The following is a 27,428-nucleotide window of genomic DNA, read 5'->3' as shown; positions in this document are numbered from 1 at the left end:
TCAATGTGATCTTGTTTGAGGTTGAGCATTGTGTGCTCCCTTATGGCTTGGTAGATTGATTATGTTTGCTGGAAGTAATCGCACAGGTTCTTAATTGCCTTCTTCATGTTCAATGAGGTCAGTCAACTCACTCCTTCCTTCTGTACGGGCTATGATCAGTCTCTTGATGGCTAACTTTGGCTAATGTTGGCAGTCCTTTGTCATCATTATCCTGGTAAATCTCATAGTCTCCTTAAGCTGTCTGGGGTAAATCTACGATCCTGAAAGTGTATTAATACTGGAACTGCATAAATGTTTGTGGCTGTGACCACGTTCTTGCCATTTGGCTTTAGCTTGCTTCTCAGTCTCTGATAGTATTACTGTCAGACAGGTCTTGATCTCTTTGTTCTAACTGGTGGGACTGCATCATTTCCAGATATTTGTACGTCTCTCCCTCTGTCATGACTTCACTCTCTACACTGGTCTTTGGTTGGTAGTTTCTTCTGACTGGATGTCCTTGATGCAAGCCATGGGTCTTGCATTTGTCTAGGCAAAATGGCATTCTGATGTCAGTGGTGAACTCTTTGGTGATCCACAGTAGCTGTTAGTGATTCTCAATTCTGGCACATAGTTTGATGTCATCTATGTACATTAGGTGAGAGTCTGTACAGGTTCTTCCTCCTTTCTTTTAGGGTATATCTGTACTTGCTGTTATTGGGCATGGTGAACAGTTGGTTGATTTGTAAACAGAACTATGGTGAGCTTAGGTCATCTTTTTGGAAGATTTCTCTTCTGTTGGGTATCAGTCTGGTACAGACATTCTCGATCTTGGTGGTCTTCCATTTTACAATGTTTGCTTGTAGGAAGTGCGTCAGTATTGGATTGACTTTGTAGATCTTGTGTCTCTATCAGCCAGCTATGAGGCAAAGTTGAAGACCTTGCAGTACTCGATGTTGGGCGTGTGCAGGTTGCAGTGTTTCTTGTAGGCTTGCTCCATAACTACAGCATCAATGGTCAATTGCTCTTGGCATCCTCTGCTTACATCGCTTCTGCTGCTCAGCCATATTTGGGCTCTCCAAATGGTCGGATATTGTCTTAGTTATGCAGCAAGTCAGGATCTTGTATATTGTTGGGAGACAGGTCTGTACTTGTCAGGTTTGTGATGTCTTTGTCCTTAGCTTGTAGGTAGGTGATTCCTTGAATCAGAGACTTTGGGATGGTGACAAGGTGTCTGAGCATCTAGGTGAGCTGTTCCGTTATGTGCTGTGTGTGTGAAGCTGAACTTCTTGTACCAGTAGTTTTTGATATATTTATTTTTGGGGTTTGTCAGCTGTGGGACTGCCTGATTGACTGTTATACTTCTTCCTTCTGAATCCCCCATTCTGTCATCTCTTGTGTATTCTTCCTTTCTAGATATATCCAGGGTACACAGCCATTATGGCTAACTTCGCTGCTCCACAGGTTTCCCTTGAACTCCTTGAGTACATTCTGGCTGTGGGCTCCATTGTCTTCCTTCTCCTCTTGTCCCTGATTTTCCTACAGAAGGCTCTGGTTTTCATTAAATATCCTGTTGTCCTCAGGGCTCTCCCAGTAATGGTGAAGTCTCTTGCTGGGTTCCAGGAATTTCTGCTTGAGGGTCAAGGTATTCTTCAATTTTGATTATATGTCTCATGTTTGTTGTGGACGTTGCCTTTCTTGAGGGTGGTCTTCAGTTTGCCAGTTGTGGGACTTCCTGATTGACTGTTATACAGCTTCCTCTCGAATCACCCATTCTGCCTTCTGCATGTTCTTGGTTTTCTTCCTTTCTGGATCGAGGGGGCACAGCCACTATGGCTAATTTTGCTGCTCCACTGGTTTTGATGTTGCCTTTCTTCAGGGTAGTTTTCAGATCAGTTTTTTGTTATCCCGTTGGTACTGGGTCAATTAGCCTATCTTCACTCTTATCTTGCCTATCGTCTACTATAACCTTGTTTTCCAAGGTGGTGGTTCCTTGTCTTTGCGTTTTGTATTATATTGGTCTTTGGTTTTCCTTCAGTTCATCCTGGTGGCTGCTGCAGCAGCACAGTAAATGGCTGTGTGGATGGTGTTTAGTGTTACTTCGTTGTTGAGATAATCTGGTATTGAAGTGGCCTGTGATTTACCACTGGTGTCTTTTGTCTGTTTCAGTATGGTGTGGCTTTTTGTGGAGTCCATTCCCTCAAATTCTGATAGGGCTTTCTCCCACTCTTCTTCTATTCAGGATATGGGATCTTGTCTGTTTCCACTTCAGTTGCTCCAGGTTGCTGTTCCTCCTCCTTCAGTTCTGGTCCTGTTGTGACCATATTCGTCGTTCGCTCACATTCTACTTGATTTCTTCCAAAATTGCAGGAGCTATCAGGTTCTTGATGATGGTCCATCTCTGGTCTGCATTTGCTGTTCAGTGACCTCAACAGTCAGGAATCATTACAACCACTTTGTGTGTAGTTTCGTCCTGTACGTCATGCCTCCCACTATTTTCATTACTTTGTAGTATGATGAACATATTCATTTCTATGCTCCCCTTCATGCATTGGCTTCTTCTTCCCTATTGGGTAGTCAATAGCAGTTGCTCAGGAAGCAAATTATTTGTTGCGTTGCCCTTCAGTATTATTATTGCGATTACACTGTATTACTTTACAGTAAAATGCAAACCAGTTGAACTCATTTATAAAAAGAAATTGAAGGGTACTAAGGAATATTGTTGTGTTTCATTATAAAATTGTTGTTTGTTGTTTGGTTTTTAGGAGCATTAGCAACTAAGGCCATATTGCTCTGGGAATATGCGGTAGTCATTCCCTGACCTTTCCGCATCCTCCGTATTTGGTGGTCACGGGCTCGAACCCCAGTCTGATCAAGAAGCATGTGCTACGCACTGCTGCTCCTGCCCACCTGGCTACGGAGGCTTCCTATTATAAAATTAACTTCAATGGAGTAGATGAAATAGTATATTATGAGGAAAAAATTGACAAGCTCACCTATTTTATAATTAATCACTTGTCTAAAGAACTGTAATTTTTCTTGACACATCTAATTAATTTTCAAAGATATTATTCTCAATACATGTCACATGATATCAAAAAAGGTTTTAACTTTTAACTGTTTCTACAACTGAAACACCATTTGCTATGTCGTCACTATCACCCTAAAATATATATTTTTTGCATTGCGATTACTGCATAATCACTTCAGCACTGATTTCATCATCTGTCAAAGGAGATCACAACCTGCATCAACAAAGGTTATTTCTTAATTTCTAATAAAAGCAAAGCCAGCTTAACAAGGTGTTTTACACATTACATATTTTGATGTAATTCCATGTATTCTGCATAAACTTAAATGGCCTTCTTCATAATCACTTTTCGGTTGAGCCCTTGTTTAGATTCAAAAGTAGGGCTCTATTGCCAGGCCTTAGGGCATTTAAAATTTGTAATTATACCCTGGTCTAGAACCAGAATCACTATAGTATATTGCATATTGTGTGCACTACAGTAGAGAAACAACAAAAATTTACATTTTGTAGACATCCCACAATCAAAATTTATCTGTCATTCACTTGTTTTATCATCCATTGCTGTTTGTTATTGTAATATGTAATGGAAAGTCCAGTCAAATTGTACAGATTTACCTATGGCAAGTTGTTTCCATATTAATGCAAAAAAGAACCAAAAGCATTGTTTGCTTGTTTAAATAGCCATTCAAATCGGTCACCTTGAAAACTTCTGCTAAAACACTTCCATTTCTTCAGTACTGTCTGATAAAGGATATCCAATCACGATGCATCCCATTTGAAATCCTCATCAGCATGTCAAGTACCAAAGCAACTAAAGCAGTTTATTACACATTGCATATATTCTGTGGTCAATTTCTCTGTTTATTATTCATTAGTGGTAGCTGCATCACTCCACCACTTGTTGCTTTACAGCACATTGTTGATCTATCAATCACTGCAATCAGCTGGTTCTAGCTTCAATGCTCTCACATCCTAGGGCTAAAGCCAAAGTCATGAGCTTTTCCTTATAGAATTGGTCCACTCTGGCAAAATTTAAACTGGCCCTTCCAAGAGCCATTGCAGAAGAGCACCAACATGAGGTTGCAAGGTAAGTGGAAGGGTACCTTCTTTTCCTCTGCAGTATCTTTAAATTTGGTCAGCAGTCAGATCCAAAACTGGCTGCTTTTGGATCTTGCTTACATAAGTCAGCCAATCCAGTGTAGGTTTTGTCTTCCCCTTTTATTAAAAGTTTCTCAAAGTCCCAACATGGGCATACAGTAGTGTATAAAATATCTGTCCACACAAATTCAGAATTAAGAGCTTGTCTACACATTACTGTTTCTATACCAAAGAAAAAACCAGTCTGGGCCTTTCCAACATAGGACAAAAGGACAGCAATCACAATCACTGTGCTCATCCAAGAGAGTTTAGAGTACTGTTAGTCATACAGATACAGTATTTAAGGGCATCAGAATTTTTTTTTTTATGTTGTATAAAATTATGCTTTCTTGTATATACCAATAATTATGATAACAGCATTTTCTATAAAGGAAAGAGTAATATGCATGATTCCTCAAAATTTAATTATAGCAATAGATGCCAATTCCCATAATTTGGAGATCAAATCTCGTAATTTCTGTAAATTTGCTATTCATATTTTATTATTAATGGGCTTGACTACATAAAAAGTAGCATTCAAAAATACTTTCTGAATTTTTAATATTGCAAATTCTTAAGTAAGATTTCTCTCCATGGATTTGATGGCCCTTTGATTTTCCCTTCTCCTAGAAGCCTTGTACTGTCATCTTGCCTGAGGACTTTGCACAAGCTAAGGGTCCAATTCACTATTTGCAACTAAATCACCATGGGATTGTAGGAGTATTTGCAATCCTACTCAAATAAAATACAGGTAAAGTGTGCAAATCAAAATCTGTACACTTTACCTACATCAATTTCACTCATGGATAGATTTTCAGTTCTCACTGTAGACATAGTACAGAGCCCTCAGGTTTTGAGTTTGGTACCAAAGACTTTGTTAGGCCCAACTTTAGAGAAAAACACCATTATACACAGTTCTGCCTAAGTTGCTAATATCTTTTTAAATTGTATAGCATAACCAGAATAAGTGAATCAGCTTTACATTAAAAAAATCTGACATCACCAGCTGTTTTGAAGCTTGTCTTCCCATCATCTGGAAAATGGTCTCTATTATCAAACATATGCCAAACTATGAATAATGTATTTTGTATAAGTGAAAAGTCAAGTAGTGTACTGAAGTAGAACCTCCATTTAAAGAGGTATTAGCAACTTAGGCAGGTCCTTCAATAATGGTATTTGTTTCTAAGTTGAACATAAAACTAAGCCTTAGCACTAAGGATTTGGTGCTTCTTCAGTAAGAGCAGAAAGTTTTGCCATTATCAAAATTAAATTCTTGTAAAGCACAAGAACTTTGATTTGAATGGCCGATTTTCTATTTGGCCATTCAAATGTTTACTACGTTCAAAAGCAGAGGAAATTTCACCCTTGAGGAAACACACTTCATCCTTAGTTTTCTCAAGTAATTCTGGAATACCTTGAAGTACTGTTCTTTCCAATTCCATTTGTGAAGGTTGATGACATGTGTTCAATGGTTTTTATTAGGTACACCTCCATCGTCCAAAGAATTTACTCCATCAGACACAATGTCACATGTCCATAGAGACTATACAAAGCAGGTTGTCTGATACCAGTGTATACTGAGCATGCAATTAAACAAGAGAATGGCCAACAGCACAAACCAGATGACTTTGAGCATGGTATGAAGCTAGCACAATTTTATGAACAAAAAATTGCATCACTATGATTTGCACAGTCACTACCATTAAATGTTCCATTTATACTCTGTCATGCAAAATTCGGGGATGTTAAGCTAAGCGTAATTCTGTGTTTTTTGCAAAAGTAGCTGTTTCAATGGTCAGAAAAGTTTACAATTAATAATTTTGGCAATGAACACAATCATTAACCATATTTAGCAGCCATACAGGCTTGAACTACAGAAAATTGAAACTCTTAATGCCACCGAAATCTTTTCCTTGACCATTCAGCTTTGTTGGGTCTAAAAATGCTCTTTTTATACTGAAGCAGAACCAATAGGTTAAAAGAGTTTAAAATTCATCATTTCGACAATGAATACAATTGTTAAATATTTAGCAGGCTCGAACCATGGTCCCCTCAAACACATGCACTTCTCATGCCTGACCACTCAGCTCATGCCATCAGCTTCTGAGATTTGTATGATTTCCAGATATACTATCAAAGAAGTGGTTACTTTGTTGTAGAGTTAATAAATAGTGCTTAAAATTGGGTATAAATGTTTTATTTACAAAATAGAAATGGTGTATTAATGTACACCCCACGCTTCTTCAAATGCAGAACAAAGCTTTGTACATGTCAGTGCTGCAGAGAGAGGATACTCGCTAATTGACACTGTTTCTTCTGTATAGTCAACGTTGACCTGTAAAGGACATAAAACACCATTAGTGAAATGTACAGTTTTCAATAAACACAGTTGTTTTATCAACTTCAGATTAGTTTTTGAATGCAAAATAAATACTGATAGTATATATCCATTTTAACTGCAAGAAGGAAACATCCAACAAAATTATATTAGTATATGTGGAATTTAAATAAAACTCTGATAAGTGAAAAATACACTAATTCTGGTTCTCTTTTTGCTCAATCTTTTTTTTTGGGTAAAAATTAGTTACAGAATGCATTTGTCATCACTAAACAAAATCCAGTATACCAAAATCAGCAATGAAAAGAATCAGCAATTAAAAAGAATTCAAAATCTTTTTTCAAGTAAATTTTTCTAAGAAAGAAAGATTACATAGCTCAGAGAATACCCATTATTCACAACAGTCTTGTGTTTGAAAATAAGCATTGATGATGCAGAGTGGCCAGTGCTGTTACCACACTTCAATTGTGCTTTTTACTCACCTTGATCGTTTCTCTGATAACAAACTTCTTCCCACATTCCTTTATCACTGCAGACCTAGTTACATGAGCTTCAATGAAATCATTAACCAGAATTTGAAATTTCACCACTGCTTTGTGAACTTCTGGTTCTTTGATTACATCACTGAATACCCTGTTTTAATGGAAGTAATTTTGATTTTGAATGTTAATTAGAGTCACCACTTGTTAAGACAGTTCTGATAATTTTAGAGCTATAAGCAATACCAGAATTTGTAACAAGTAAACTGCAACTTAGAAAGTTTTTCCAGGGCAAGTAATGATTGTAAAAAAATAGTTGCATAAACTGGGAATATATACAGATGAATGTTAATTAAGTTTATATCCTGAAAAGGCTGAATTTTTGCAGATTTTGCTAGTGTACTGCATATAGTTTCTGCTCACTTCCTCAAGAATTCTGTGCACATGTAATCCATTTTGTTTATGCTCCTGAAAAAGGAAAAAAATAAATAATAACACAGCACTAATCTGATTATGTTCCTTTAGAGTAGCTGGGAGTGAAATGAGAGAGAGAGAGAGAGAGAGAGAGAGAGAGAGAGAGAGATTGTCCAGTGAATGGGTACTGCTGGAAAAATGTTTTTTGATTACAGATATGAAAATTTTAAAACAAAACCTTGGTTGTGTAGAATTAAATCTATATTTTGCTTGTGTACAATATGTCATTATATAATATTGGTGTAAACACACCATAGAAAACTCTTAAACAAAAAACTATGTTAGTAGTTTGAAGAGCATCATTCTATCTGTATCTCACATTGTGCTCTTCCTTCACAACGAGTTGCCACGTATTGCACTACCGCAAATAAGTAACGCTTCGCTAAAAGAGAAGACTATTGTTATTTATTCTCAGTGGGCACCACCACCCAGACAGCACCGTTTCAAGGCTTGTTGGCCTTTCATCAGTGGGTGGGCAGGTACCCTGGTATTGCAGACATGGCAATCCAGTTGTGAAGATAATCCCACATTTTCTGTGGTGTGTTTACACTAATATTATATAGATTATTATACTTTTAAAGATATGATGCCTTGTTGCATTTAATTTTACTTAAATATTATCACATACACCTGACATCTCTCATACTGCGGGATTATCTTCACAACTAGATTGTCATGTCCGCAATACCAGGGTACCTGCCCACCCACCGATGAAAGGCCAATGAGCCTTGAAACGGTGCTGTCTGGGTGGTAGTGCCCACTAAGAATAAGTAATGATAGTCTTCTCTTTTAGTGAAGCGTTACTTCTTCGAGGTAGTGCAATACATGGCAACTCATTGTGAAGGAAGAGCACAATGAGATACAGGTAAAATGATGCCCTTCAAACTACTAACGTAGTTTTTTGTTTAAGAGTTTCCTATCGTGTGTTCACACCAATATTATATAGATTATTATACTCTTAAAGATATGATGCCTTGTTGCATTTAATTTTACTTAAATATTATGTCATTATTTATAGAAAAGATTAACCACGAAGCTGCTCCATTAGTGTTTCTTTCATCTTCAATACTACTTTGCTGAGCCAAGTTAAAAGATATAAAATTTCTATCAGATACCCTCTACATTTGAATTGAACAATTCTAACATCCTGAAAACTGGTGGATTTTTTATTTTATTTTATTATGCATTATTTATTTTAATTTACAGTTGCATGTAATATTTTCCTTTCAATAAGTAGCTTCCATGGTTAATCCTTTCCATAAATAGCAACTATTTACACACACACACACACACACACACACACACACACACACACACACACACACACACACACACACACACACACACACACACACACACACACACACACAATTAATAAAAAGCTGTTCTTTCTGCACAGCAAAATTGTTATCTTTCTCATATTGACCAATTAACCCATTAATGTATATTTACAAATCTATACATCAACCAAACTAAATATCAAATGAGAATTACAAAATGTTAATAACACTAACTAACCATTTTAATTGACATGGATGTATTTTGGTTCCTTGAACTTTGAATTAACCAGGTTTTACTGTATTGCAATGCTTATTTATTAAAGTACCATTGTGGTCACTCATTTTTTGGCATGCCACTTTGCTACCATTTGTGAATTTCATGTTTTGCCAAGAGAGACATAAACAAGGAATTTTTTTTAATCTCAATATGTACACAAAACATACAACCTTTATGATTTCAGCATGAATATCCACATCATGCATTCAGTTTATTTTTCTAAGGTTGCAGTTTTCTACTGTTACAATGTATGCAGAAGAGAACAGGCATGTATGAAGAGAATGCTTGGATATTTAAAGAATGCATCGAAGGCCAGAATACTACACAGATACCACTGGTCTAGGATATTAATACAGAATATGGCCTATGTGCAGTAGGCCTGCATAATACTGTTAAAGCAAAACTACTAACTGGAGTGCAATTCATTCACGAGAGATATAAAATAATCTTTCTTTTGGAGTGTTAATTCATTTAGGAAGGCCCACTTCAGATGATCATATTGTAATTCCACTTCCCACTGATAAAGTACCAATTAACAATGAAACAACCATGTTTCATTTTAATTTCTGTATTGTGCATATTGAAATCCCAAATGCAATTTTATTTTGTAGGTTCAATGCAATCATACGCTCATACTGTAGAAAATGTTTTTAAAGTGCACAGAAATTGCTTCTGATGCAGACTATCATATATAATCACTAAATTTGGAAAAGTATTACTGATGTCCACATTTTTTTTGTTCTTTTATTATTTTTTTTTAATGTGGTAATATTATGTAATAATTTTGTAAATATTAATTCTGGTAAATGAAATGATAAGAAACATGAACAAATGCATATAGGACAACAGAAATATATTTATAAAATTATATGCAAAATTATTAAAAAATGTACAAACTACAGCAATACCTCACTTAGTACGGCTTCAAACAGCATGGGTTTCACTATAACATGGTAACATGGTTTCCAATTAAGTTTAAGTCGAAAATTTACTGTACATATTAAAATTCATTCAATAGCCTACATATGTACTCTACATATATGCTGCATTGTCATAGTCTAGGTGCATTTATATATATGCTGCATTGTCGTAGTCTAGGTGCATTTATATATATGCTGCGGTGCCAACTCTATTGTCTCACATGCACATGTGCCAAAACCCCCCCTCAGGCAGTCAGCGGCAACGTGCAACAGTGTTCAGTATTCTGAATTCCATCCTGATAAGACGATGCGATAGCTTTTCAAACTTTTCATTTCACAATTTATTTTTCCCCCCTTTAAATACAAGCAAAAATATATCTGCATCTTGATCTGCCAACAACATGCATTCTGTTTGGCAGCATGTTTTGGTCCATTTGGCAAATGATTTCACTAGTTTTGAATCACAAGTTTAGACAATTGCCTAAGACATTGTGAAGATTGGAGAAGACTTGGAATTTGAAACTTTGGACACTGCCAATGTATGTGACTGCACTGACTTACATGCAAATGACTTAGATGATGCAATTCTCCTTGAAATTGATGAGCAAACTGCATATGAAGAAGTGGAATCAAAAGAATTTTCAACAGAAGAATTGGAGAAAGTTGTTTTTTTGGGGGGGGGGGGGTTTGACATGGCCTGTGAGGCGATTATGAATTGAGATCCGGATGTTGAACACAGCATCAAGATATGGCAAATTTTATAAGATGGCATTCAATGCTACAAAGACGTGTACGCTGAGAAAAAAGAAGAGATGACTTCACCAGACTTTATTACTGAAATACCTAAATAAACAATAAAGCTTTTTTCTCATCTCTTATTACTTTTTCATTAATAAAATTTTTGGAATATTTTTAATTTCAAATCCTTTTAATTGGCTATCAAGTGCAAATTGTTTATAGACTGTATCTCTGGTACGCATTCAATTAAAACCTATTATAATTATACCTCAATCAGCATGGTTTCACATAACATGGAACAGTTTCAGTACCAATTATCAGTGCTATACGGGGTTTTGCTGTATATTATCCACTTTCCCTAAGCACATTAAAAAAAAAACAACCAAAAAAAACACACTATCTGAAACTTATTTCATTTCTACTTACAGAACCATGAGCCATGGCACCAACAACAAGAACAATGGGATCTTCTGATGGAGGTACTAATTCTCGAGGGTGAACTAATTTTTTTGTATGGTAGGAAGTTGCTAATTTCCTGCAGCCTACTGGAAGATGATCAGTAACTGGATTTTTTATAACCTGAAAGGAAATAAACATTGAAGAAGCAAACTGAGAAATTATAAGCGGCAAACAGAAATTATTCAGTACTTATTTTTATCAAATGAGTTTCAGATCTATCAATGGGAAAAAGGTATTGAAACTTCGGTAAGACTAATTAAGGGTAGGGGAATCCAAATTAGCAAAAAGTTCAAATTATAGAATATAACATAAATATCTGTCAGTTAAAAACAAGCAATTTATTCCCAACAACAATCTAATACCATCTAAATTAACATGCATTAATTTCAAATGGTATTAAGACATGAATATGATAAAAAGAAAATTAAAATTTTATGACAATATTTCTATTCAAAAGAAAATTGTATATAGAGTTCAAATCAAACAGAACAAGAATAATATAATTTTTTAAACATAACAATAAAATATAATTAATTTACAAATTTAATCAAATGTAGCAGTACCTCCCCAAACATACTGTCCTTTATGAAGAAAGCCAAAATTTTCTTTTTAACAAAGAACAAAGAGCCTATTGTATTGTTGCTTCATAAAATCATTCTTCATTTCTCTTGGGCATAACATTATTTTTGAATTCTAAGTCAAAATTAGCAAAGTTAAATAAGAATATTGAAGTAGATTCTGCCTTTATGTAATTTAAGTTTTTCTTCTTTACTCTCTTCACAGAATTCTTTCTTCACCCAAAGATTCTTCCATTTAATCTGCTATTTCTATTCCTTCTATCACCATATGATATCCTGATTTACCTTCTTCTAGTCAAGTTTTACAATCCACAAATATATATCTTTTTCATTACATATAAAAATATACATTTTGGTATGCTTCATTATTGATTCCAACTAAATCAATAAGGATAATCCTAATTGTTTAATAGCTTTTCCGTGCACTTCTACTGACTCTACTTCAATTCATTCCAACTTGCAGCCCAGTTGTAAATGGCAATTTTTATGTAATAATTTTTAATAGCTGCCACTGTCTTTTTTCCCATTGTGTCCTACTAAATTTATGAATTGTCAAAAAACCACTCTTCAGATGTTAGAAGAATGGAAGTAAAGAGCTTGATAGGGAATGCTATAGATGCTTGAACTTGTCAATTGTAACATGAAACATAGTCAAAAAGCATTTGAGTACTTGGATGAATCCACGGAAGATGGCAAGTCGTGCATGGTTTAAACATGCCCACTGGATCAGTATAAAAATATAAAGAATTTTCAAAATGCATTGTAAACTGCTAAATACAGATTAGGATAGACTACAGCAATATAAGCAAAGGGCACTTTTCAATCCATGCAAAATCAATAAACTGTTATTAGTTCTACAGAAATTAACAAAAAAAAAACAGCACACTGCTACTGACTGAGCTACAAAAAATACTGCACACTAGAATTCATCATTAAAAATATGAAATCCTGCAGACTATGAGTAAGGCATATATCACCAAGTCCTGATGACTCTTGGCAGTCAGTATGTTTTTACTGGCAAGTTATACAGAATAATTCAAAAGACACACAACGCATGGTAGATTTTCATGTTTTAGTTTAATTATTATTATAACTTAATTATAACAGAGATTGCATTGAAAATTGAAAGTGTCTTCCTCATATGTAAGCTTGAATGAAGTGTTTGAACAGTTATTAAAATTTAATTCAATAAGGGAATTATGAATATTTTACACATTACATATATAATTATTATTAATTAGTATAAAAATGATCCAGAAAATGAACTTCATAAGGTCTCTCTCATATTTAAAAAGACAATATTTGTAAATAAATTATGTAAAACAGTTATTCCTCACCATAGATGAATACAGCAGGCCCCTGTTATAATGTGGTTCACTTTACGCTGATTCGCTATAACACTGTTCTTATATTATAACCCGTATCTGACTATAACACTGTCACAGATCACTATAACGCTCTTTTACAGATTGCATCTTTGGCATATTTAATGAAATCGTTTCATTTGATGGAGTCGATAGCTTGAAAATGAATACCAAAACAGCATTAAAACGTTTCCCATGCCAACTTGAGAATTTTCTCGCACGTTAAATTAATTGCAGCACAGTGACTTGTTACGTAGTTCCGAGATCAACATTTTAAAAATTGATCAAGTATATTGCTTGTAATATTTGTGTTATATGCATTTATCCGAAGTCTAGTCATCACTCAGTACAGTATTAGATATCGTGCATAATGGACAGTTTACTTGAACATTGTATTGTAATTAATGCAACCAAGGCAGTTACATTTTTGAAGAGTTAATAATGGCTGATAAGAATGAAAAAGCAACAACGTCTGGGCGCAGCATGAAGACTATAATTGTAAGAAAAATACTTAAATTTGAAAATTAAATTAGACGTTTTGAAGCGAATCGATTCCAGTCAACGACAAGCGAATGTGTGCCATAATTTAGGACTTGCTATTTATTATTATTATTATTTTTTTTTTTTTAGGAGCATTAGCAACTAAGGCCATATTGCTCCGGGAATATACGGTGGTCATTCTCTGACCTGTCCGCATCCTCCGTATTTGGTGGTGACGGGCTCGAACCCCGGTCTAATCAAGAAGCCTGTGCTATGCACTGCTGCTCCTTCCCACCCTGGCTACGGAGGCGCCAATTTTAGGACTTGCAACTTTAACTGTAAAACAATTATAAAAAAATAAATAAAGAATTAATTTTAGCAGCGGGAAAGATAGCTGTTCCACTGCAAGCAACTAGGGCTAGGCCGACTATTAGGATTGAAATGGAAAGACTTTTAACTAATTTTATTGAAGATAATATCCGATGCAGAATTCAGTTAAGTTAAATATTATAAAAGAGAGAGAGAGATTAGCCAATATGATAATCTTAAGAAAACTCACCTAAAAAAAAAAGTGTGGAACCATTTAAAACTGGTAAGGGCTGGTTGAATAGATTTAAAATCCAGGGAGAAGCCGCAAGTGCAGATGAAAGAGCCGAAACTTTCAGAAAAGAACTTGTTAAAATTATTGAAGAGGGATATTATGTGTTATACTTCTCAACAAGTTTTTAACAAATGCCTAAAAGAAGTTTCATATTGAAAGAAAAAAAAAACGAGCCAGGTTTCAAAGCGGGGAAGGAGCGGTTGACTTTATTGTTGGGTAGTAATGCTGCGGGGGATTTAAAATTAATATCCCTTTTAGTTTATTTGGAAGAGGGCCAAAGTTCAACCCAAAATTGAAACATTTTTCATGATTAAATTCATCAATTTAGATCAATTAAATTCATGATTTTAATTGAAATTTCATGATTTTAATTGAAATTGAGTTTAATTTTGATATGTAAGTAGTTACCACATAATTATATATGTATGTAATGCAGAATATTTTATATGTACAAATATTTGAATATTAAATATTTTGACCGACATTTGTGCATCTTTTCACTACTGTTTATTATTGATTAGGAAAGATCCTATGGCACCGACCGCAACTTACAAATACATATGTTATGTTACCTTATGGGAATGCGGCGCTCGCTTAGCGCGGATTCACTTAGCGCTCTGTTTTTCCGGTATGAATTATCAGCGTTAAGTGGGAGTTACCTTTACTCATGGAGCACCAATTGAGTATCACTGGTATATATAGCAGCACGCCTTTTAAATAGTCCAAAAAAAAAAAAAATAAATAAATAAAACTGGGGATTGTGGATATTCAATTATGAACATGTGCTCTGCTTCGGAAAATGGCACACTGCCATCACTACTACTGTAGCAGTTAGAATAAAATTCCATTAAGTTGTCAATGATAAATCAAGACTTACAATTTTGAATCTCTCTGTATCTCCAACTAATAAAGGGGTGGAAAAACACGTATCTGATCACTCGTAAAATAATTTCTCTCCCAGTCAAGGTTGTGTTTCAAAAATTAGTACGACTGAGTTTGTCCCATGATTACGACATCTCCCAGAGGTCACAAAACAAGGTTTGTGATTACTCCAAGAAAGAAACCTTAATTCCAGTCTCCAGGTTCTTGCTGTATACTCCCAGGGAGGGAACACAAACTATATTGATATAGCAAATGAGATTTTGCTAATTTAGGCAGAACAGCATTCAATATTTGAAATTGCAAACTACATTACAAAAGTTTTCTTATTCTTTCAGCAAAATTTCTGAAAACTGACAGTTATGAAAACAAATTTAACTAGTGTAAATTAGTAAAATAAATTAAAGAAAAAATAATAAATGAAATAAATACAATTTTTCAAATTCAACAACATTTAAATTTAACCCTTGGTATGCTAAATGATTTTATACTGGAGTGAATTGAGAAAAGGCATTACAAAAACATTAAAAATAGTAACTATTGTAAGACATTCAAAAACAAAAACAAGATGACATTAAATGATATAGGGATAAAACGAAATGACAAATACATACACAATTTACAGTAGTGACTGTTGTCCTCACAGTTCATGGGAGAGAGCAGCAAGAGCATTGTCAGGTTTGTTTCCCATTATGCTCACTAATTAATTCGCTTCTGTCTAGATGGTTGCAATGCTTTGTCAAGAGATGGTGGCGCTATGTCTGCTGTGGGTGCCATTCCCTGTATTAGTTAAGGGGTTGGTGACTGTCAGATGCAGCTGACAGTTCGTGGTCCATGGAGGGTGTTGGGCCGAGTATCCCACTCTATACTGTCGGTTGATGGCAAATTTCTAAAGGTCAGAATCAATGTCCTGGTTTCGTCCGAGCATCTGGTATGGTAGGAAGTGATCTGAGAGGTGGAGGCGTGAATGAAGAGGTCAAATAATTGAGGTGGCTCTGAGCTGGGCAGGTGGAATCTTCCAGCCACAGAAATCCCAGAATGAAGGAGATACGATCAGACCGGTCAACATTTTTACTGTGATTATCAGTTTTTTTTTTTCGTCAATAAGAGGGCAGTCTGGGGATTCCCATGGCCTGGGCCAATTCAGTTGTATGAACGTGGCGTGATAACCTGTGCTTGTAGATTACCCATTTGAGGAGCCAATAATCGACTGCCCATATGGGTTTTCTGATCGTAGGTGCTGCTGATACCCAGATTTCAGCTGCATAAAGTAGTGGGGAGTATATAATAGTCCTGACATATTTTGTTGCTGTAACCATGTCTGAGACATAATGCAGGTGTTGTTTCACTCTCCATTTCAGGTGCACTGCATGACCAATGAGTTTGTCAATGTGCTTGTTGAGTCTGAGTTTTGTGTCAAAGACAACCCCTAAATCTAGATGATATGGAACAGTCGGGATGGAAATTCCATTGATGTTGGGCGAGATGATTGTTGTTTCTTTCTTCAAAGACAACCCCTAAATCTAGATGATATGGAACAGTCGGGATGGAAATTCCATTGATGTTGGGCGAGATGATTGTTGTTTCTTTCTTCAGGGAATAGAGCACGCACTTAGACTTCGCTGGGTTAATGTTAATGCCAAATTGTTTAAGGTAGCCCGCTAGTGCGAGGAGGACACTGTTAATTTTCTCTGTGATCCTAGAGGGGTCTGTGTTTGGTTGGATGGTGGTCAATATTTTAAAATCATCTGCATAAGACAATACATCTGGTTCTCTGGCTTATGAAAGGGGAGATAATGGCAGTAAAGAGGAGACCAGAGAGGACTCCCCGTGTGGTACTCCTGCAGATACCTGCTCGATATAGGGTTTTTTTTTTTTTTTAATGATAGAGTATAATAGTACACTTGAGAAGGAGTGATGAGAGGAAGTGCAATGCATCCCCACCTATAGAGTAGTGGTCTTCAAGCAGTTGTAAGAGGGCAGGTACCTGAATGGCATCAAAAGCTGCTTCAATGTCGAGATATGTTATGAGAAGTTCTTTTCTCTCAAATGCTGTAAGGATGTTGTGGGTGATGGCAAGGAGATTGGTAATGGTGGACCTATTTGGTAATGAAGAATGAATTTGTGGTGGGGAATCTGGAAGTATGTGAGTTATTAGAGTTGGAAGGAGGGCTCTTTCTAGTAGTTTCAGGAGACACGAGGAATTGGAGATGGGTCTGAAGGCCTTACCAGATATACATTCCATTGATGGAGGAAAATGCGATTGGTCAGCACTGCACTGAAGATGCTAATAAGGTCCCAAGCATCTCAACATGAAATGCAGTATTCCATCCACACCCACAGCTGTAGATGACGGGTTGAATTCAAGGCTGTCAAGGCTCTTTGATATGGTGATAGTTGTCAGAGAGTTCTGTTTGTCATGATTGAATATGTGGTCAAGGTTACTGCTGGATCCTGCGACGTCTTCAAATCTGGTTTTGAAGTCAATCCACCTCTGGGCTTGACTATTACCAATTTAGTCACTAAAAACAGTGAACTCTCAATTTTCAGCAGTAATAGAGGAGGGAAAACACAGAAAATAATTTAAAATAATGGACAAATAAAAACAAAAGGGAAATACCAATTATCCATAGTGCATTCCACATTGAAAAACCGGCCACCATAGCCAGGTAGTAAAATGTGAGGGTAGATTTGCACACACATTTGAGCTGATTATGGTTTAAGTCCCACAACTAAACAGCCATGTCCTTGTCTTATCTCTATCTTGTGAATACCTGACTTTATGCAGTCATCCAGGAGCATAAATGAAAATTTACTTTATTTATTTAATTATTACTTTGAAATAATCCTTGAAACTTACAATTTTCCACTTTTTTTTTCAAATAAATATAAAATAAAATATAGAAACTTAAATGATACTTTCCCTTTGTATGAATCATAGTATTTTTTTATAATAATATTAATAATGAATAATACTTTTTGCATTAATTTAAATGGGCTAAAAGTAAGAGTACAAGTTGAAAACATGTTGGTATGAATAAATGAAGGGAAATTTTTATTCAAATATGCTTATTAATACTGTGCAGAATTTTTATAATCCTCATTTAAAATATATTAATAATCTTTTAGTAATCGTGAGATAGATAGGTATTATTAGTATTCAATTCAATTTAAAAAAAAAAAAAAATTACAAATGAAAATAGCAGCCCTGCAAAATAAAACCAAATGTTAAAAGCTCCTTATGACATTGGCAAAATTTGATGCATCACTTTACTCTTGTTGAGATCAGCTATACGAAAATGCTATGAAACACAGCCAGCCATAATGTGTGGAAGGAGAACAAATTCCAACAGCAGAAATGAACCCTCGGTAGCAATATGCTACCGAGGGTTCATCTGCTACGCCTGCATTTCCTTTCTACCACAAAAGGAAATGCAGCCATAGTACAGCTAGGCCTCGCATAACGCGAGTTCGATTAACGCAATATTCAGTTAACGCTATTTGAAAAATGATACCGCTTTTCACTTTACACAATGCAAATTTCCAGTTAACGCAATCTTTTTTTTTTTTATGCGATAGTTGAAAGAGATTTGAATTGCGCATTAAGCTTACCGCAAGTCGTACGGTCAATAAACAAATGTTTGCCTGCTGCCTGCCTCGGTGTGTTCCATCAACCATCGGAAGAAGACGTGTTTGTCTCCTGCTAATAAAGTCAATGCAGACTTGCATTTAAAAATTCAAATTTTTAAATGAGCCAGATGAAAATGTTACCGCGAAGGAGATAACGGTAAAAGAATTAGATGAAATCTTTCGTAATGCATAGACCCTCAAACAAAAGGTTTGATGTTCTCTGCGATATTTATTTTGCCAGGGCCCAGAGAAGACTGTTGTCGGCTATCGGAAATTGATTGATGAAAAGAGAAAGTCAACACTGTTCAAATATTTCCGCAACAGTAATTTCTTCATTGTGTATTTTATGTCAGAGGTTCCTAAAGTTTCTTGGTTCACGGCACCTTTAATGTCTCAGTAATTTTTTCAAGGAGCACCCAGACCAAAAGAAATACCTAACAGTTTCGTTTAGTAGTTAGGTCCAAACAACTTAATAAGAAATGCTGAAACTGTGAACTACCTCGAGCTAGTAGTTCGTGCGGTGTCCGACAGATGTCGAGTATCGCTGTGTTTCCCTCGAAAATTTAAAATATTCCGCGAAGGAGATAACGGTAAAAGAATTAGATGAAATCTTTCGTAATGCATAGACCCTCAAACAAAAGGTTTGATGTTCTCTGCGATATTTATTTCGCCAGGGCCCAGAGAAGACTGTTGTCGGCTATCGGCAATTGATTGATGAAAAGAGAAAGTCAACACTGTTCAAATATTTCCGCAACAGTAATTTCTTCATTGTGTATTTTATGTCAGAGGTTCCTAAAGTTTCTTGGTTCACGGCACCTTTAATGTCTCAGTAATTTTTTCAAGGCGCACCCAGACCAAAAGAAATACCTAACAGTTTCGTTTAGTAGTTAGGTCCAAACAACTTAATAAGAAATGCTGAAACTGTGAACTACCTCGAGCTAGTAGTTCGTGCGGTGTCCGACAGATGTCGAGTATCGCTGTGTTTCCCTCGAAAATTTAAAATATTCCGCGGCGCACAGTTTAAGAACCGCTATTTTATGCAATAAATATTTAATTCCATAATTATTTTCATTATCTTTTACATTATATACAGTTAAAAAGTTATTTAAAAGGTATTTTTAAAATTCTTTATGGACATTCCAGAAGGTCAAGGACCAATTATAATTTTTCCTATCGGTTACGATATTCGATTAATGCGTGATGCGCTCACGGGATGAATTAATTGCGTTAATCGAGGCCCGCCTGTATATGAACATTTGAATATCGTTCTGAAGTGTAAAGTGTGTTAAATGTCAGATGACACCAGGGGGTCTCCCTCCCCATCTCCACATTGTATTCTTTGTACGTGTGACACAGAACTCTGTGAAGGCCAAAGATTTAAAGGTGTATGGGGAGTGGAAAGTTGTGTAGTGTTATGTTCTGTTGTTTCTCTGACCATTTAGCCGTTGGGCCCCTACTGTGGCCACACACTTTTCTGCGAGAAGGCAGGTCAGGCACCAAGTAGATTATTTAAGTACAGTAATACCCCGAAGTTACGCGATAGGTGGGTCCGACGAAAATCGCTTAAGTCGAATTCGCGTAAGTCGGGGTACAACTTTGCATATAAATACATATAAATTTTGTTTAATTGGGACCAATGACTAACAAAAACACTAGTTTAGAAGAAAAATATTAATAAAATTGCAGTTCTTTATACATATTAATACAAAATATGTATTAAAAAAATAAATGACTTACGTAAAAAAGTTATTTCGATGTCGATGGCTTCATAAAATCTAACAAATTTGTCTGACGACACAGAGACTTCTTTTTTTCACGCATTCAATTCGTGAATGCGTGAAAAAGTAGCAAGCTAATAATTTTTTTATTCCTTGCTTTGTAGCTATAATGCGTTCTTCGTTGTAGTCTATGTTTTCTAAAATTTTTAAGCCCTTTTCAATTGAGCTGAGACCTTCTGTCAAGTTTGCAATTGTCATGTAGCACGTGCAATATCACATGGTCTTTCATTTCGCTCAAAGCGTTTCACAATTTCATATTTTTTCTCTATCGACAGAGGCGGAATGGCCATAAGCCTTACCGGGGAAACTCCAGTGGGCCTGTGTGATTTTGGCCATAAACCATAATATGAGGCCACTATAAATTTTTGCCCCAGTCCGCCTCTGTTTATCGATAATTGCTTTTCTTTTTCTCTCTGAATCTGCAGTGTCTTCACCAGTACGCTTCCTTTTCACACCTTTTAAGTATTTTACTCATTTTTAGGGAATAAAGCACAATTACAAAATGAGGAGGCACGCTTGATACGCGTAAACAAAGCTGCGCGCATGTAGCAACTGAATAAACAACACCATAAAGGCAGAGATACACTATTAACACCTCACATTTCTAGGGGTTACTACCATAAAACAATAAAAATCCAGTTGCGTTTCTGCTAGTGGAATCTGTTATAAACTGGTAGTAAACTCGATCTAATTGCATACCGATAGCTGGAATTGTGTTGGTTTTTACGTTATTATGGTGAAATGTGTTTCCCCTAAAACAAATACATTTTTAGAATCTTCTCTTCATTCCTATCGTGTTGCGTTCGGTTGGGGTGATTCTGTGTTCGACTGCCATTTATTGTAAACACAAAGGCGAATCGTGCATAAGCCAATTCGGTTCGTGTTATATTATAAGATATCATTACCGTATTTATAAATAGCGTATGATCGAATTCGTGTAGTGTAAACACGTGTTATACGAGGACTGACTGTATACGGCTCGACCGACGCGATCCATTTCTCTCGTGAAAACAATGTAATTTCCGACAAACGTTGAGCACGAATTCGAATGCACACATATAAATATGACAGTTGGAATACAAATTCTTGTATATGTGTGCAGCTCATGCGCAGCAAAGTTGAATTTTGTTCATCTTTCGCTCTCACTCTCCGCCGTCGCACCGTATATCGATAACATATGAAAAACGACCTTGAAGATAGTGGGCGCCAATGTTGCCAAACGAAAAATCAAGAACCGCGTAACTCCGAGTTCGCGTAAGTCGGGGTATTACTGTACTCTGGCAGGCCTTGCCACCTAATTTACATTTCCGAGGATTTCAGTGGTGGCTTGCAAGGCCTATATATATATATATAAAAGTGGGCAAATAATAGAATTTGGAAAGGCCAAAAGAGATTTAAGAGAAAGCAGCTGAATTTAGATGTATATTAGAATTTCGCAGCATTGTTAGGGGTGTACTCAGTCTGTTTAGTTAGAGTTGGGAGGAAACAGGTAGAAGGATGGGGTATTCCAAAAAAGAGATCAGTGGGGATGAGCCCCACCAGGTGAAGTATGGGGGAAGCAGGGAGGGAGGAGACAGAGATCAGTCTCCTCCCCCTCTGCCTGGGGATGGGGTTTAAAGGGAACCAGGTTTGAGTATCCAGTTCAGATCGCCAAATGGCATGTTGGCAATCTGAACTGTGTGATCTCGATTGGTGATCATTGTCAGGTCTATGTAAGCACCCCCAAAACCTTTCTCAGGCTTCTAGATTCCATTCAGAAGAGGGCAGTTAGGTTAATTAATGACTCCTCTCTAACAGAGTCTCTCCACTCTCAGTCTCATAGATGTACTGTTTCTGCTGCATGCCTTTTCTACAGATACTTCCATGGGCACTGTTCTTTTGAATTGGCTTCTATAATTCCTGCTCTCTCTTTTAAAACAGTCCGAACACATGCCGTCATCAGCCAACATCCATTTACTGTCCAACTTCAAACTCACAGAACCAACTTTTCATCTTCCTAGTTTATTCATTCAACTGCCGTCTTCTGGAACAACTTTCCTTCATACGTATTTCCTGAAAATTACAGTCTACAGAAGTTCAAGTTTAATGTCAACAAATATCTTCTTTCATCTTCTCAACCTCCAACCAAGCACGGTACTAAGTACTATAGGTTCTAATACCTCTCGTGTTTGGGGTTTTCATAAAAAAAAAAAAAAAAAAAGTGTCAAATCCCGTAGGAAGGTGAAACTGCTCATTCTGCTCACTGGTAGTGGGGAACCCACCAGGCAAAGGGAGTAGTAATCTCCCCCTCGCCTGGTGGGGATGGGAGAGATGCACATTTACTTCATTCATAATCTGCATTCTCACTCTACTTGCATTCTATTTCTATACTTTTTTCTTATATTTTATAATAATTTTTTTGTTAGGTTATATATATATCTTCATACGTATCTTTCACACACACACACACACACACACACACACACACACACACACACACACACACACACACACACACACACACACACACACACACACACACACACACACACACACACATTTTTTTTCCCCTCCTACTCTTCATCTTTTTTCTCGCACACCAGGGGGGGGATCCAATGGTGTGTAATGTAAATTTAAATACTGATCCATAATAATTAAGCTAAATAAGAAAGAATATAAAAGATTAAAACTAGGATTAGTGTGTATTTAACTATAACATTTATGGTTTGTGTTCTTTTTCTCACACACTTGCTCTCTCATTCATTCTTCTGGCTTACATTTCATTTGTTCAACTATTGCTTTCTGCACTGCACTGCACTCTCTGGGCACCTCAACTTACTGTTATCCTTCAGTTGCAGTGCAGGCCTAGCTGCAAGTTTTTGCAGGCCAGGGGAGAATGCAGTGATAGTGTTTGTATTGTTAGTAAATGTTTCCTAGTATATATAAAATAATGTAAGTTATTATTAACTTTGTATTCTTTCGGCCAATTACATTTTCTCTTCCACTCATTCCAATTCACCATAACACTCATTCACTCTCTCTTTCCCTCATGCTGGGCTACTCTTTCTTTCACTAAAACTGACATTTATCCCCTTTTACCATAATTCCTAATTTACTCTTTCACTCAGTGCCACCTATTCATTCTGTCTTTCATTCATTCTTTCTTCTTTCATTCTACATTGCATCCCCCTTGCTACTAGCTTACTGATATTTTTCAGCTAACCTGCTTCCCTGCACATCTCCCTCCCCTACACGGTTACTTATTTGGTGTGGGCCCCAGGTTCCTACACATGGTAGGGCAGTCCTGGGGGTATCCAGGTCAATCTGGTTTTGTCATGTCAGGTTTCTGTAAGGGCACGGAATACTGCTACCTTGACAGTTTTTAAGTCATCGTCTGGGCATGGTGGGAGACATGGGCAATTTTAACTATTGATTGTTTAATTGCTGGGGGACTGAATTTCCCTTCTTTGGATAGTTCTGCACATTTCAAATACTTTCTGTGTGAAAGTTGTAAAGGCTTTATAATTTTCCTCTTCTATGATGAACAGATGTTCTTTTCCCCTGGGAAGGGGGCTAATCTGTGCTATTAGCTGTGTTCTGGGATGTAATAAATTATGCATTCATATAGAATGTGTGCCCAATCTTCACTCTCACCACAGTTGCAGTTTGGGTCATCAGTCAGTCCTAAGGAAGTTAATTTCACCTTTAGGGAGCCATGACCTGTCAATACAAACGTTGTAAAACAACATTCTGTTATTATTCTGTATTACTATTACAATATTATACTGTAAAACAATATTCTGAATTCTTGAATATTCAATGTTGTTGAATATTGTTCTGTGAACAGTTGTCCTGCATTGTTTTTTATTCTGCATTACACCTGTTCACAGGACAAATATTCTATAATGCAGAATAAAATTTATAGCCAGTCACAATATGAACTTTGCATTGTGTGTATACATACATCTTTTTAATGGTTTAGTAATACAACTGCAGCAGTACAATAAACTGTAACTCTTTTGATTAAATTATTAATTTATACTTAATGTAATACAGCAACATAAAAATAAATAATTATTTGGCAATAAAAATAGTGCACCATTAGAACTGGCATTTGCTTGAAGTCCAAAGTTAATTTTGTGGTTACTATTTTCACAGTATGTCTCTTAAATTTTGATTGGTGAGTCTTTAGTCAAGAAAGTAAAAATCCAGCAGAAGTGTCAGGCCACATGTTACACACCTATTCCAGATGGTAATAAAGGTTCTAATACCTTTTGTTTGGATCACCATTGAAAAAAAAATAAAATAAGGAAATCGATATACAGTAGAAGCTGCAATTTTTGGCACTTGATGATCCAGAAAGCCAGAATATTATTTGGCCCAGTAAGTAAATGCAGTTGCATATTTTGCATTCCAGTTTTCCAGTACTCTGTGTAGCTTGTAAGCCACACAGAGTATCCAAAAAAGGTGGAAGTGAAAAAGCGTGGGGGAGAGCAGAAGCAGGATACCCACAGAATCCATGGTGGAAGTGGAGATATCGAATGGTGACTTTTGTCAAGAACCAGCAAAGTTTAAGTTTAATTATCTAATTAAATGAATTAAATTACATACACATTTAATTACAATGTGTATGTAATTTAGTGTTGCTAGTATTATAATTAAAAGAGTGAAATATTGGCATCTTGTTGATTTTTTTTTAGATTACATATATACTTTTTTTGCATAAGTAGCACTGAAGAGAGAACAGAATGTACAACAAGGGAAAACAGGACAGGATATCAAACAACAAATTAAATGGTTAGGTCTGTCTGTGAGGTTGCTAGGTATAATTTGTAATATCCATAAACTTATGATATCCAATAACTATTTGGTCCTGTAAGTGCCCAGATATCACAACTTTTACTGTATATAAAAAAACAAAGCATATCATATTGTACATTACGCATGATTTCTCATAAGTATTGTTTAAGAATCCAATTTTTCACTTTTTTTTCTCTTAGAAATACATATATACATACATATTTAATATAAAGTTGAACATGTATTCATGTTCTTTGAATATTTGCACCTATCCTCTCACTGCTTAAGATAATTAAGAACCACCTGTATTTATAGGTTGTAATTTAAAAATGTGCTTACCTTTAATAATCTCTGTGAACTTTCAGTTGCACGAATACTGAGCTTGTGGAGAAGTTGCACTAGAAATAAACAACCAGAAGTAAATATAAAAATGCTGAGAAAACATAAAATAGCACAAGAGAATTTAGTTTATGTGAGCTAAATAATTTAGATAACCTGGTTTATCACTATGGGCACATTGAGTAGCCAGTGATCAACCAATACTGTAGAATGCAAGAAAAGGCATGAGGAGATGATGGAATTTATCTAGCAATATTAAAGGATGCAGCAGGGAAAATTGCCAAACCTTTTTCTACTGTGATGCTTTCATCTATAGACTCAGGTGAAGTCCAACAAAATTGGACATGTGCAAATATTTCTTTGAGTTACAAAGGTGGTTTACCAAGGATGAAAGGGAAATTACAGATCTCAATTTCTGTGGCATGGAAAGGGAAATCATGGAATTCATGATTTAAGATGCACTGCAGGATCAAGTGGACAGGAAGCATGGGTTTAATAAAGAGAAATTGTGTCCTACATCTGATAAGCTATTATGAGATTGTCATGAAAGAACTGGAGACAAAGAATAATTCTAACAGTACATTTAGGCTTCAGTAAGGCTTTTGACTGTCTGTTTTATGAATTGGAACAGAATGTCACTGGCAGGAAGAATAAAAGGTTAGTTCAGTGTTTCTCAACCTGTGTGCCATGAGTATGCTTGAGGTGTGCCGCAGAAAATGCATTAAAAAAAAATAATAATAATAAATCCAAGTTTTATAATAAAAATGAATTCAAATAAAAAAATTGTTTATTTACGCTGCACCGATTCCAGGGGTCAATGTGACATCGCATTTTGATTCCTAGTACTATTAATCCCTGGCATCGTGCCGTGAAGGGTATTGTAGGGTCGTGATACCTGCGTGTACCAGTGAACTTTACAATAAAGATCTTATTTATAGATCTGTTCACCTTCAGATTCCTAGAAGTAGATCCATTCACCTTTATTCGGCCATTCTTATCACTCGAGAGTCTCACCCAGGCACCCTGCAGTTGTATAAGTGCAACTTGTAAGCAGCATAGTAAGAAATTTCCTTTGTGTTTTAAAAGTACGTACTTTTTGTGTTTTTATATCTCTAAAATGTAATAATCGGTTAATTCTTATAGAACAGATATTTTCAATTAACTGTATTAGTGCATTCTAGAAGTAACTTTAATTTTTTTAGAAATTATTAGCGACGGATAAATTTTTAGTGAAAGGAAATCAGAAGAGGCAAATTGATAACAAGCTTGGAAAAAATGAAAAAAAAAAAATAAATAAAAATGAGCAAACATCAAAAAAGAAGGAAACATGCCTTAAATATGATGATGATTATTTGGTGATGGGATTTTCATATGATGGTACCCAAGATTGTCCTCAACCTTTATGTGTGGTATGTGGCTTAAAACTTGAATGAATATGATGCCAAGTAAAATGCAGCATCATTTTTCTACAAAACACTAGTACTTATCATCCAAAACTATGGAATATTTTAAGACTACAGACCTCTACTAGAAAACAAAACACAGAATTTTATAGTATGACTAAAATATCTGATAAAGTGCAAGAAACCAGCTATTTAGTAGCAGAACTGGTGGCAAAAAAAAAAAAAAAAAAAAAAAAATCTCACCTGATTGCAGAAAGTCTGATTTTACCAGCATGTCAAGTAATCTTGAAAAGTATTTTGGTAGAGGAAGTTGGGGAGGGAAAAAAAAAAGAAAAAAAAAAAAAAGACTACCACCTCGAACAGCCCAATCAGCAGGCGTATAAAAGAAATGTCCAATGATATTAAAGAACAAGTTTTTCAACATATTAATAATTTTGAGCAACTGTCTTGCATTGCAAGTAGATAATTCTACAGATATTAGTGGGAAA

At 35.8% G+C, this 27,428-nt stretch overlaps 1 protein-coding gene across 1 annotated transcript in view; it reads right to left on the bottom strand.

The window, feature by feature from the left end:
• Positions 1-6,335: 6,335 nt before the first annotated feature.
• LOC150090261 (ribosomal RNA small subunit methyltransferase NEP1) overlaps positions 6,336-27,428 on the bottom strand; it is a 58,884-nt gene continuing 37,791 nt past the window's right edge. The window contains exons 4-6 of the mRNA XM_090369036.1: positions 25,538-25,596; positions 11,077-11,229; positions 6,336-6,479 (exon numbers count right to left, since the gene is read on the bottom strand). Of these exons, the coding sequence (XP_090225162.1) occupies positions 6,366-6,479; positions 11,077-11,229; positions 25,538-25,596 (326 nt within the window). The 3' untranslated portion in view covers positions 6,336-6,365. The remainder of the gene's footprint in view (positions 6,480-11,076; positions 11,230-25,537; positions 25,597-27,428) is intronic.

The sequence above is a fragment of the Mastigoproctus giganteus genome, chromosome 2 (assembly GCF_048544385.1).
Source record: "Mastigoproctus giganteus isolate SK-2022 chromosome 2, ASM4854438v1, whole genome shotgun sequence".
Classification (NCBI taxonomy): Eukaryota; Metazoa; Arthropoda; class Arachnida; order Uropygi; family Thelyphonidae; genus Mastigoproctus; species Mastigoproctus giganteus.
The sequence above is the reverse complement of the archived record's forward strand: the minus strand, read 5'-3'. Positions and strand labels throughout refer to the sequence as shown.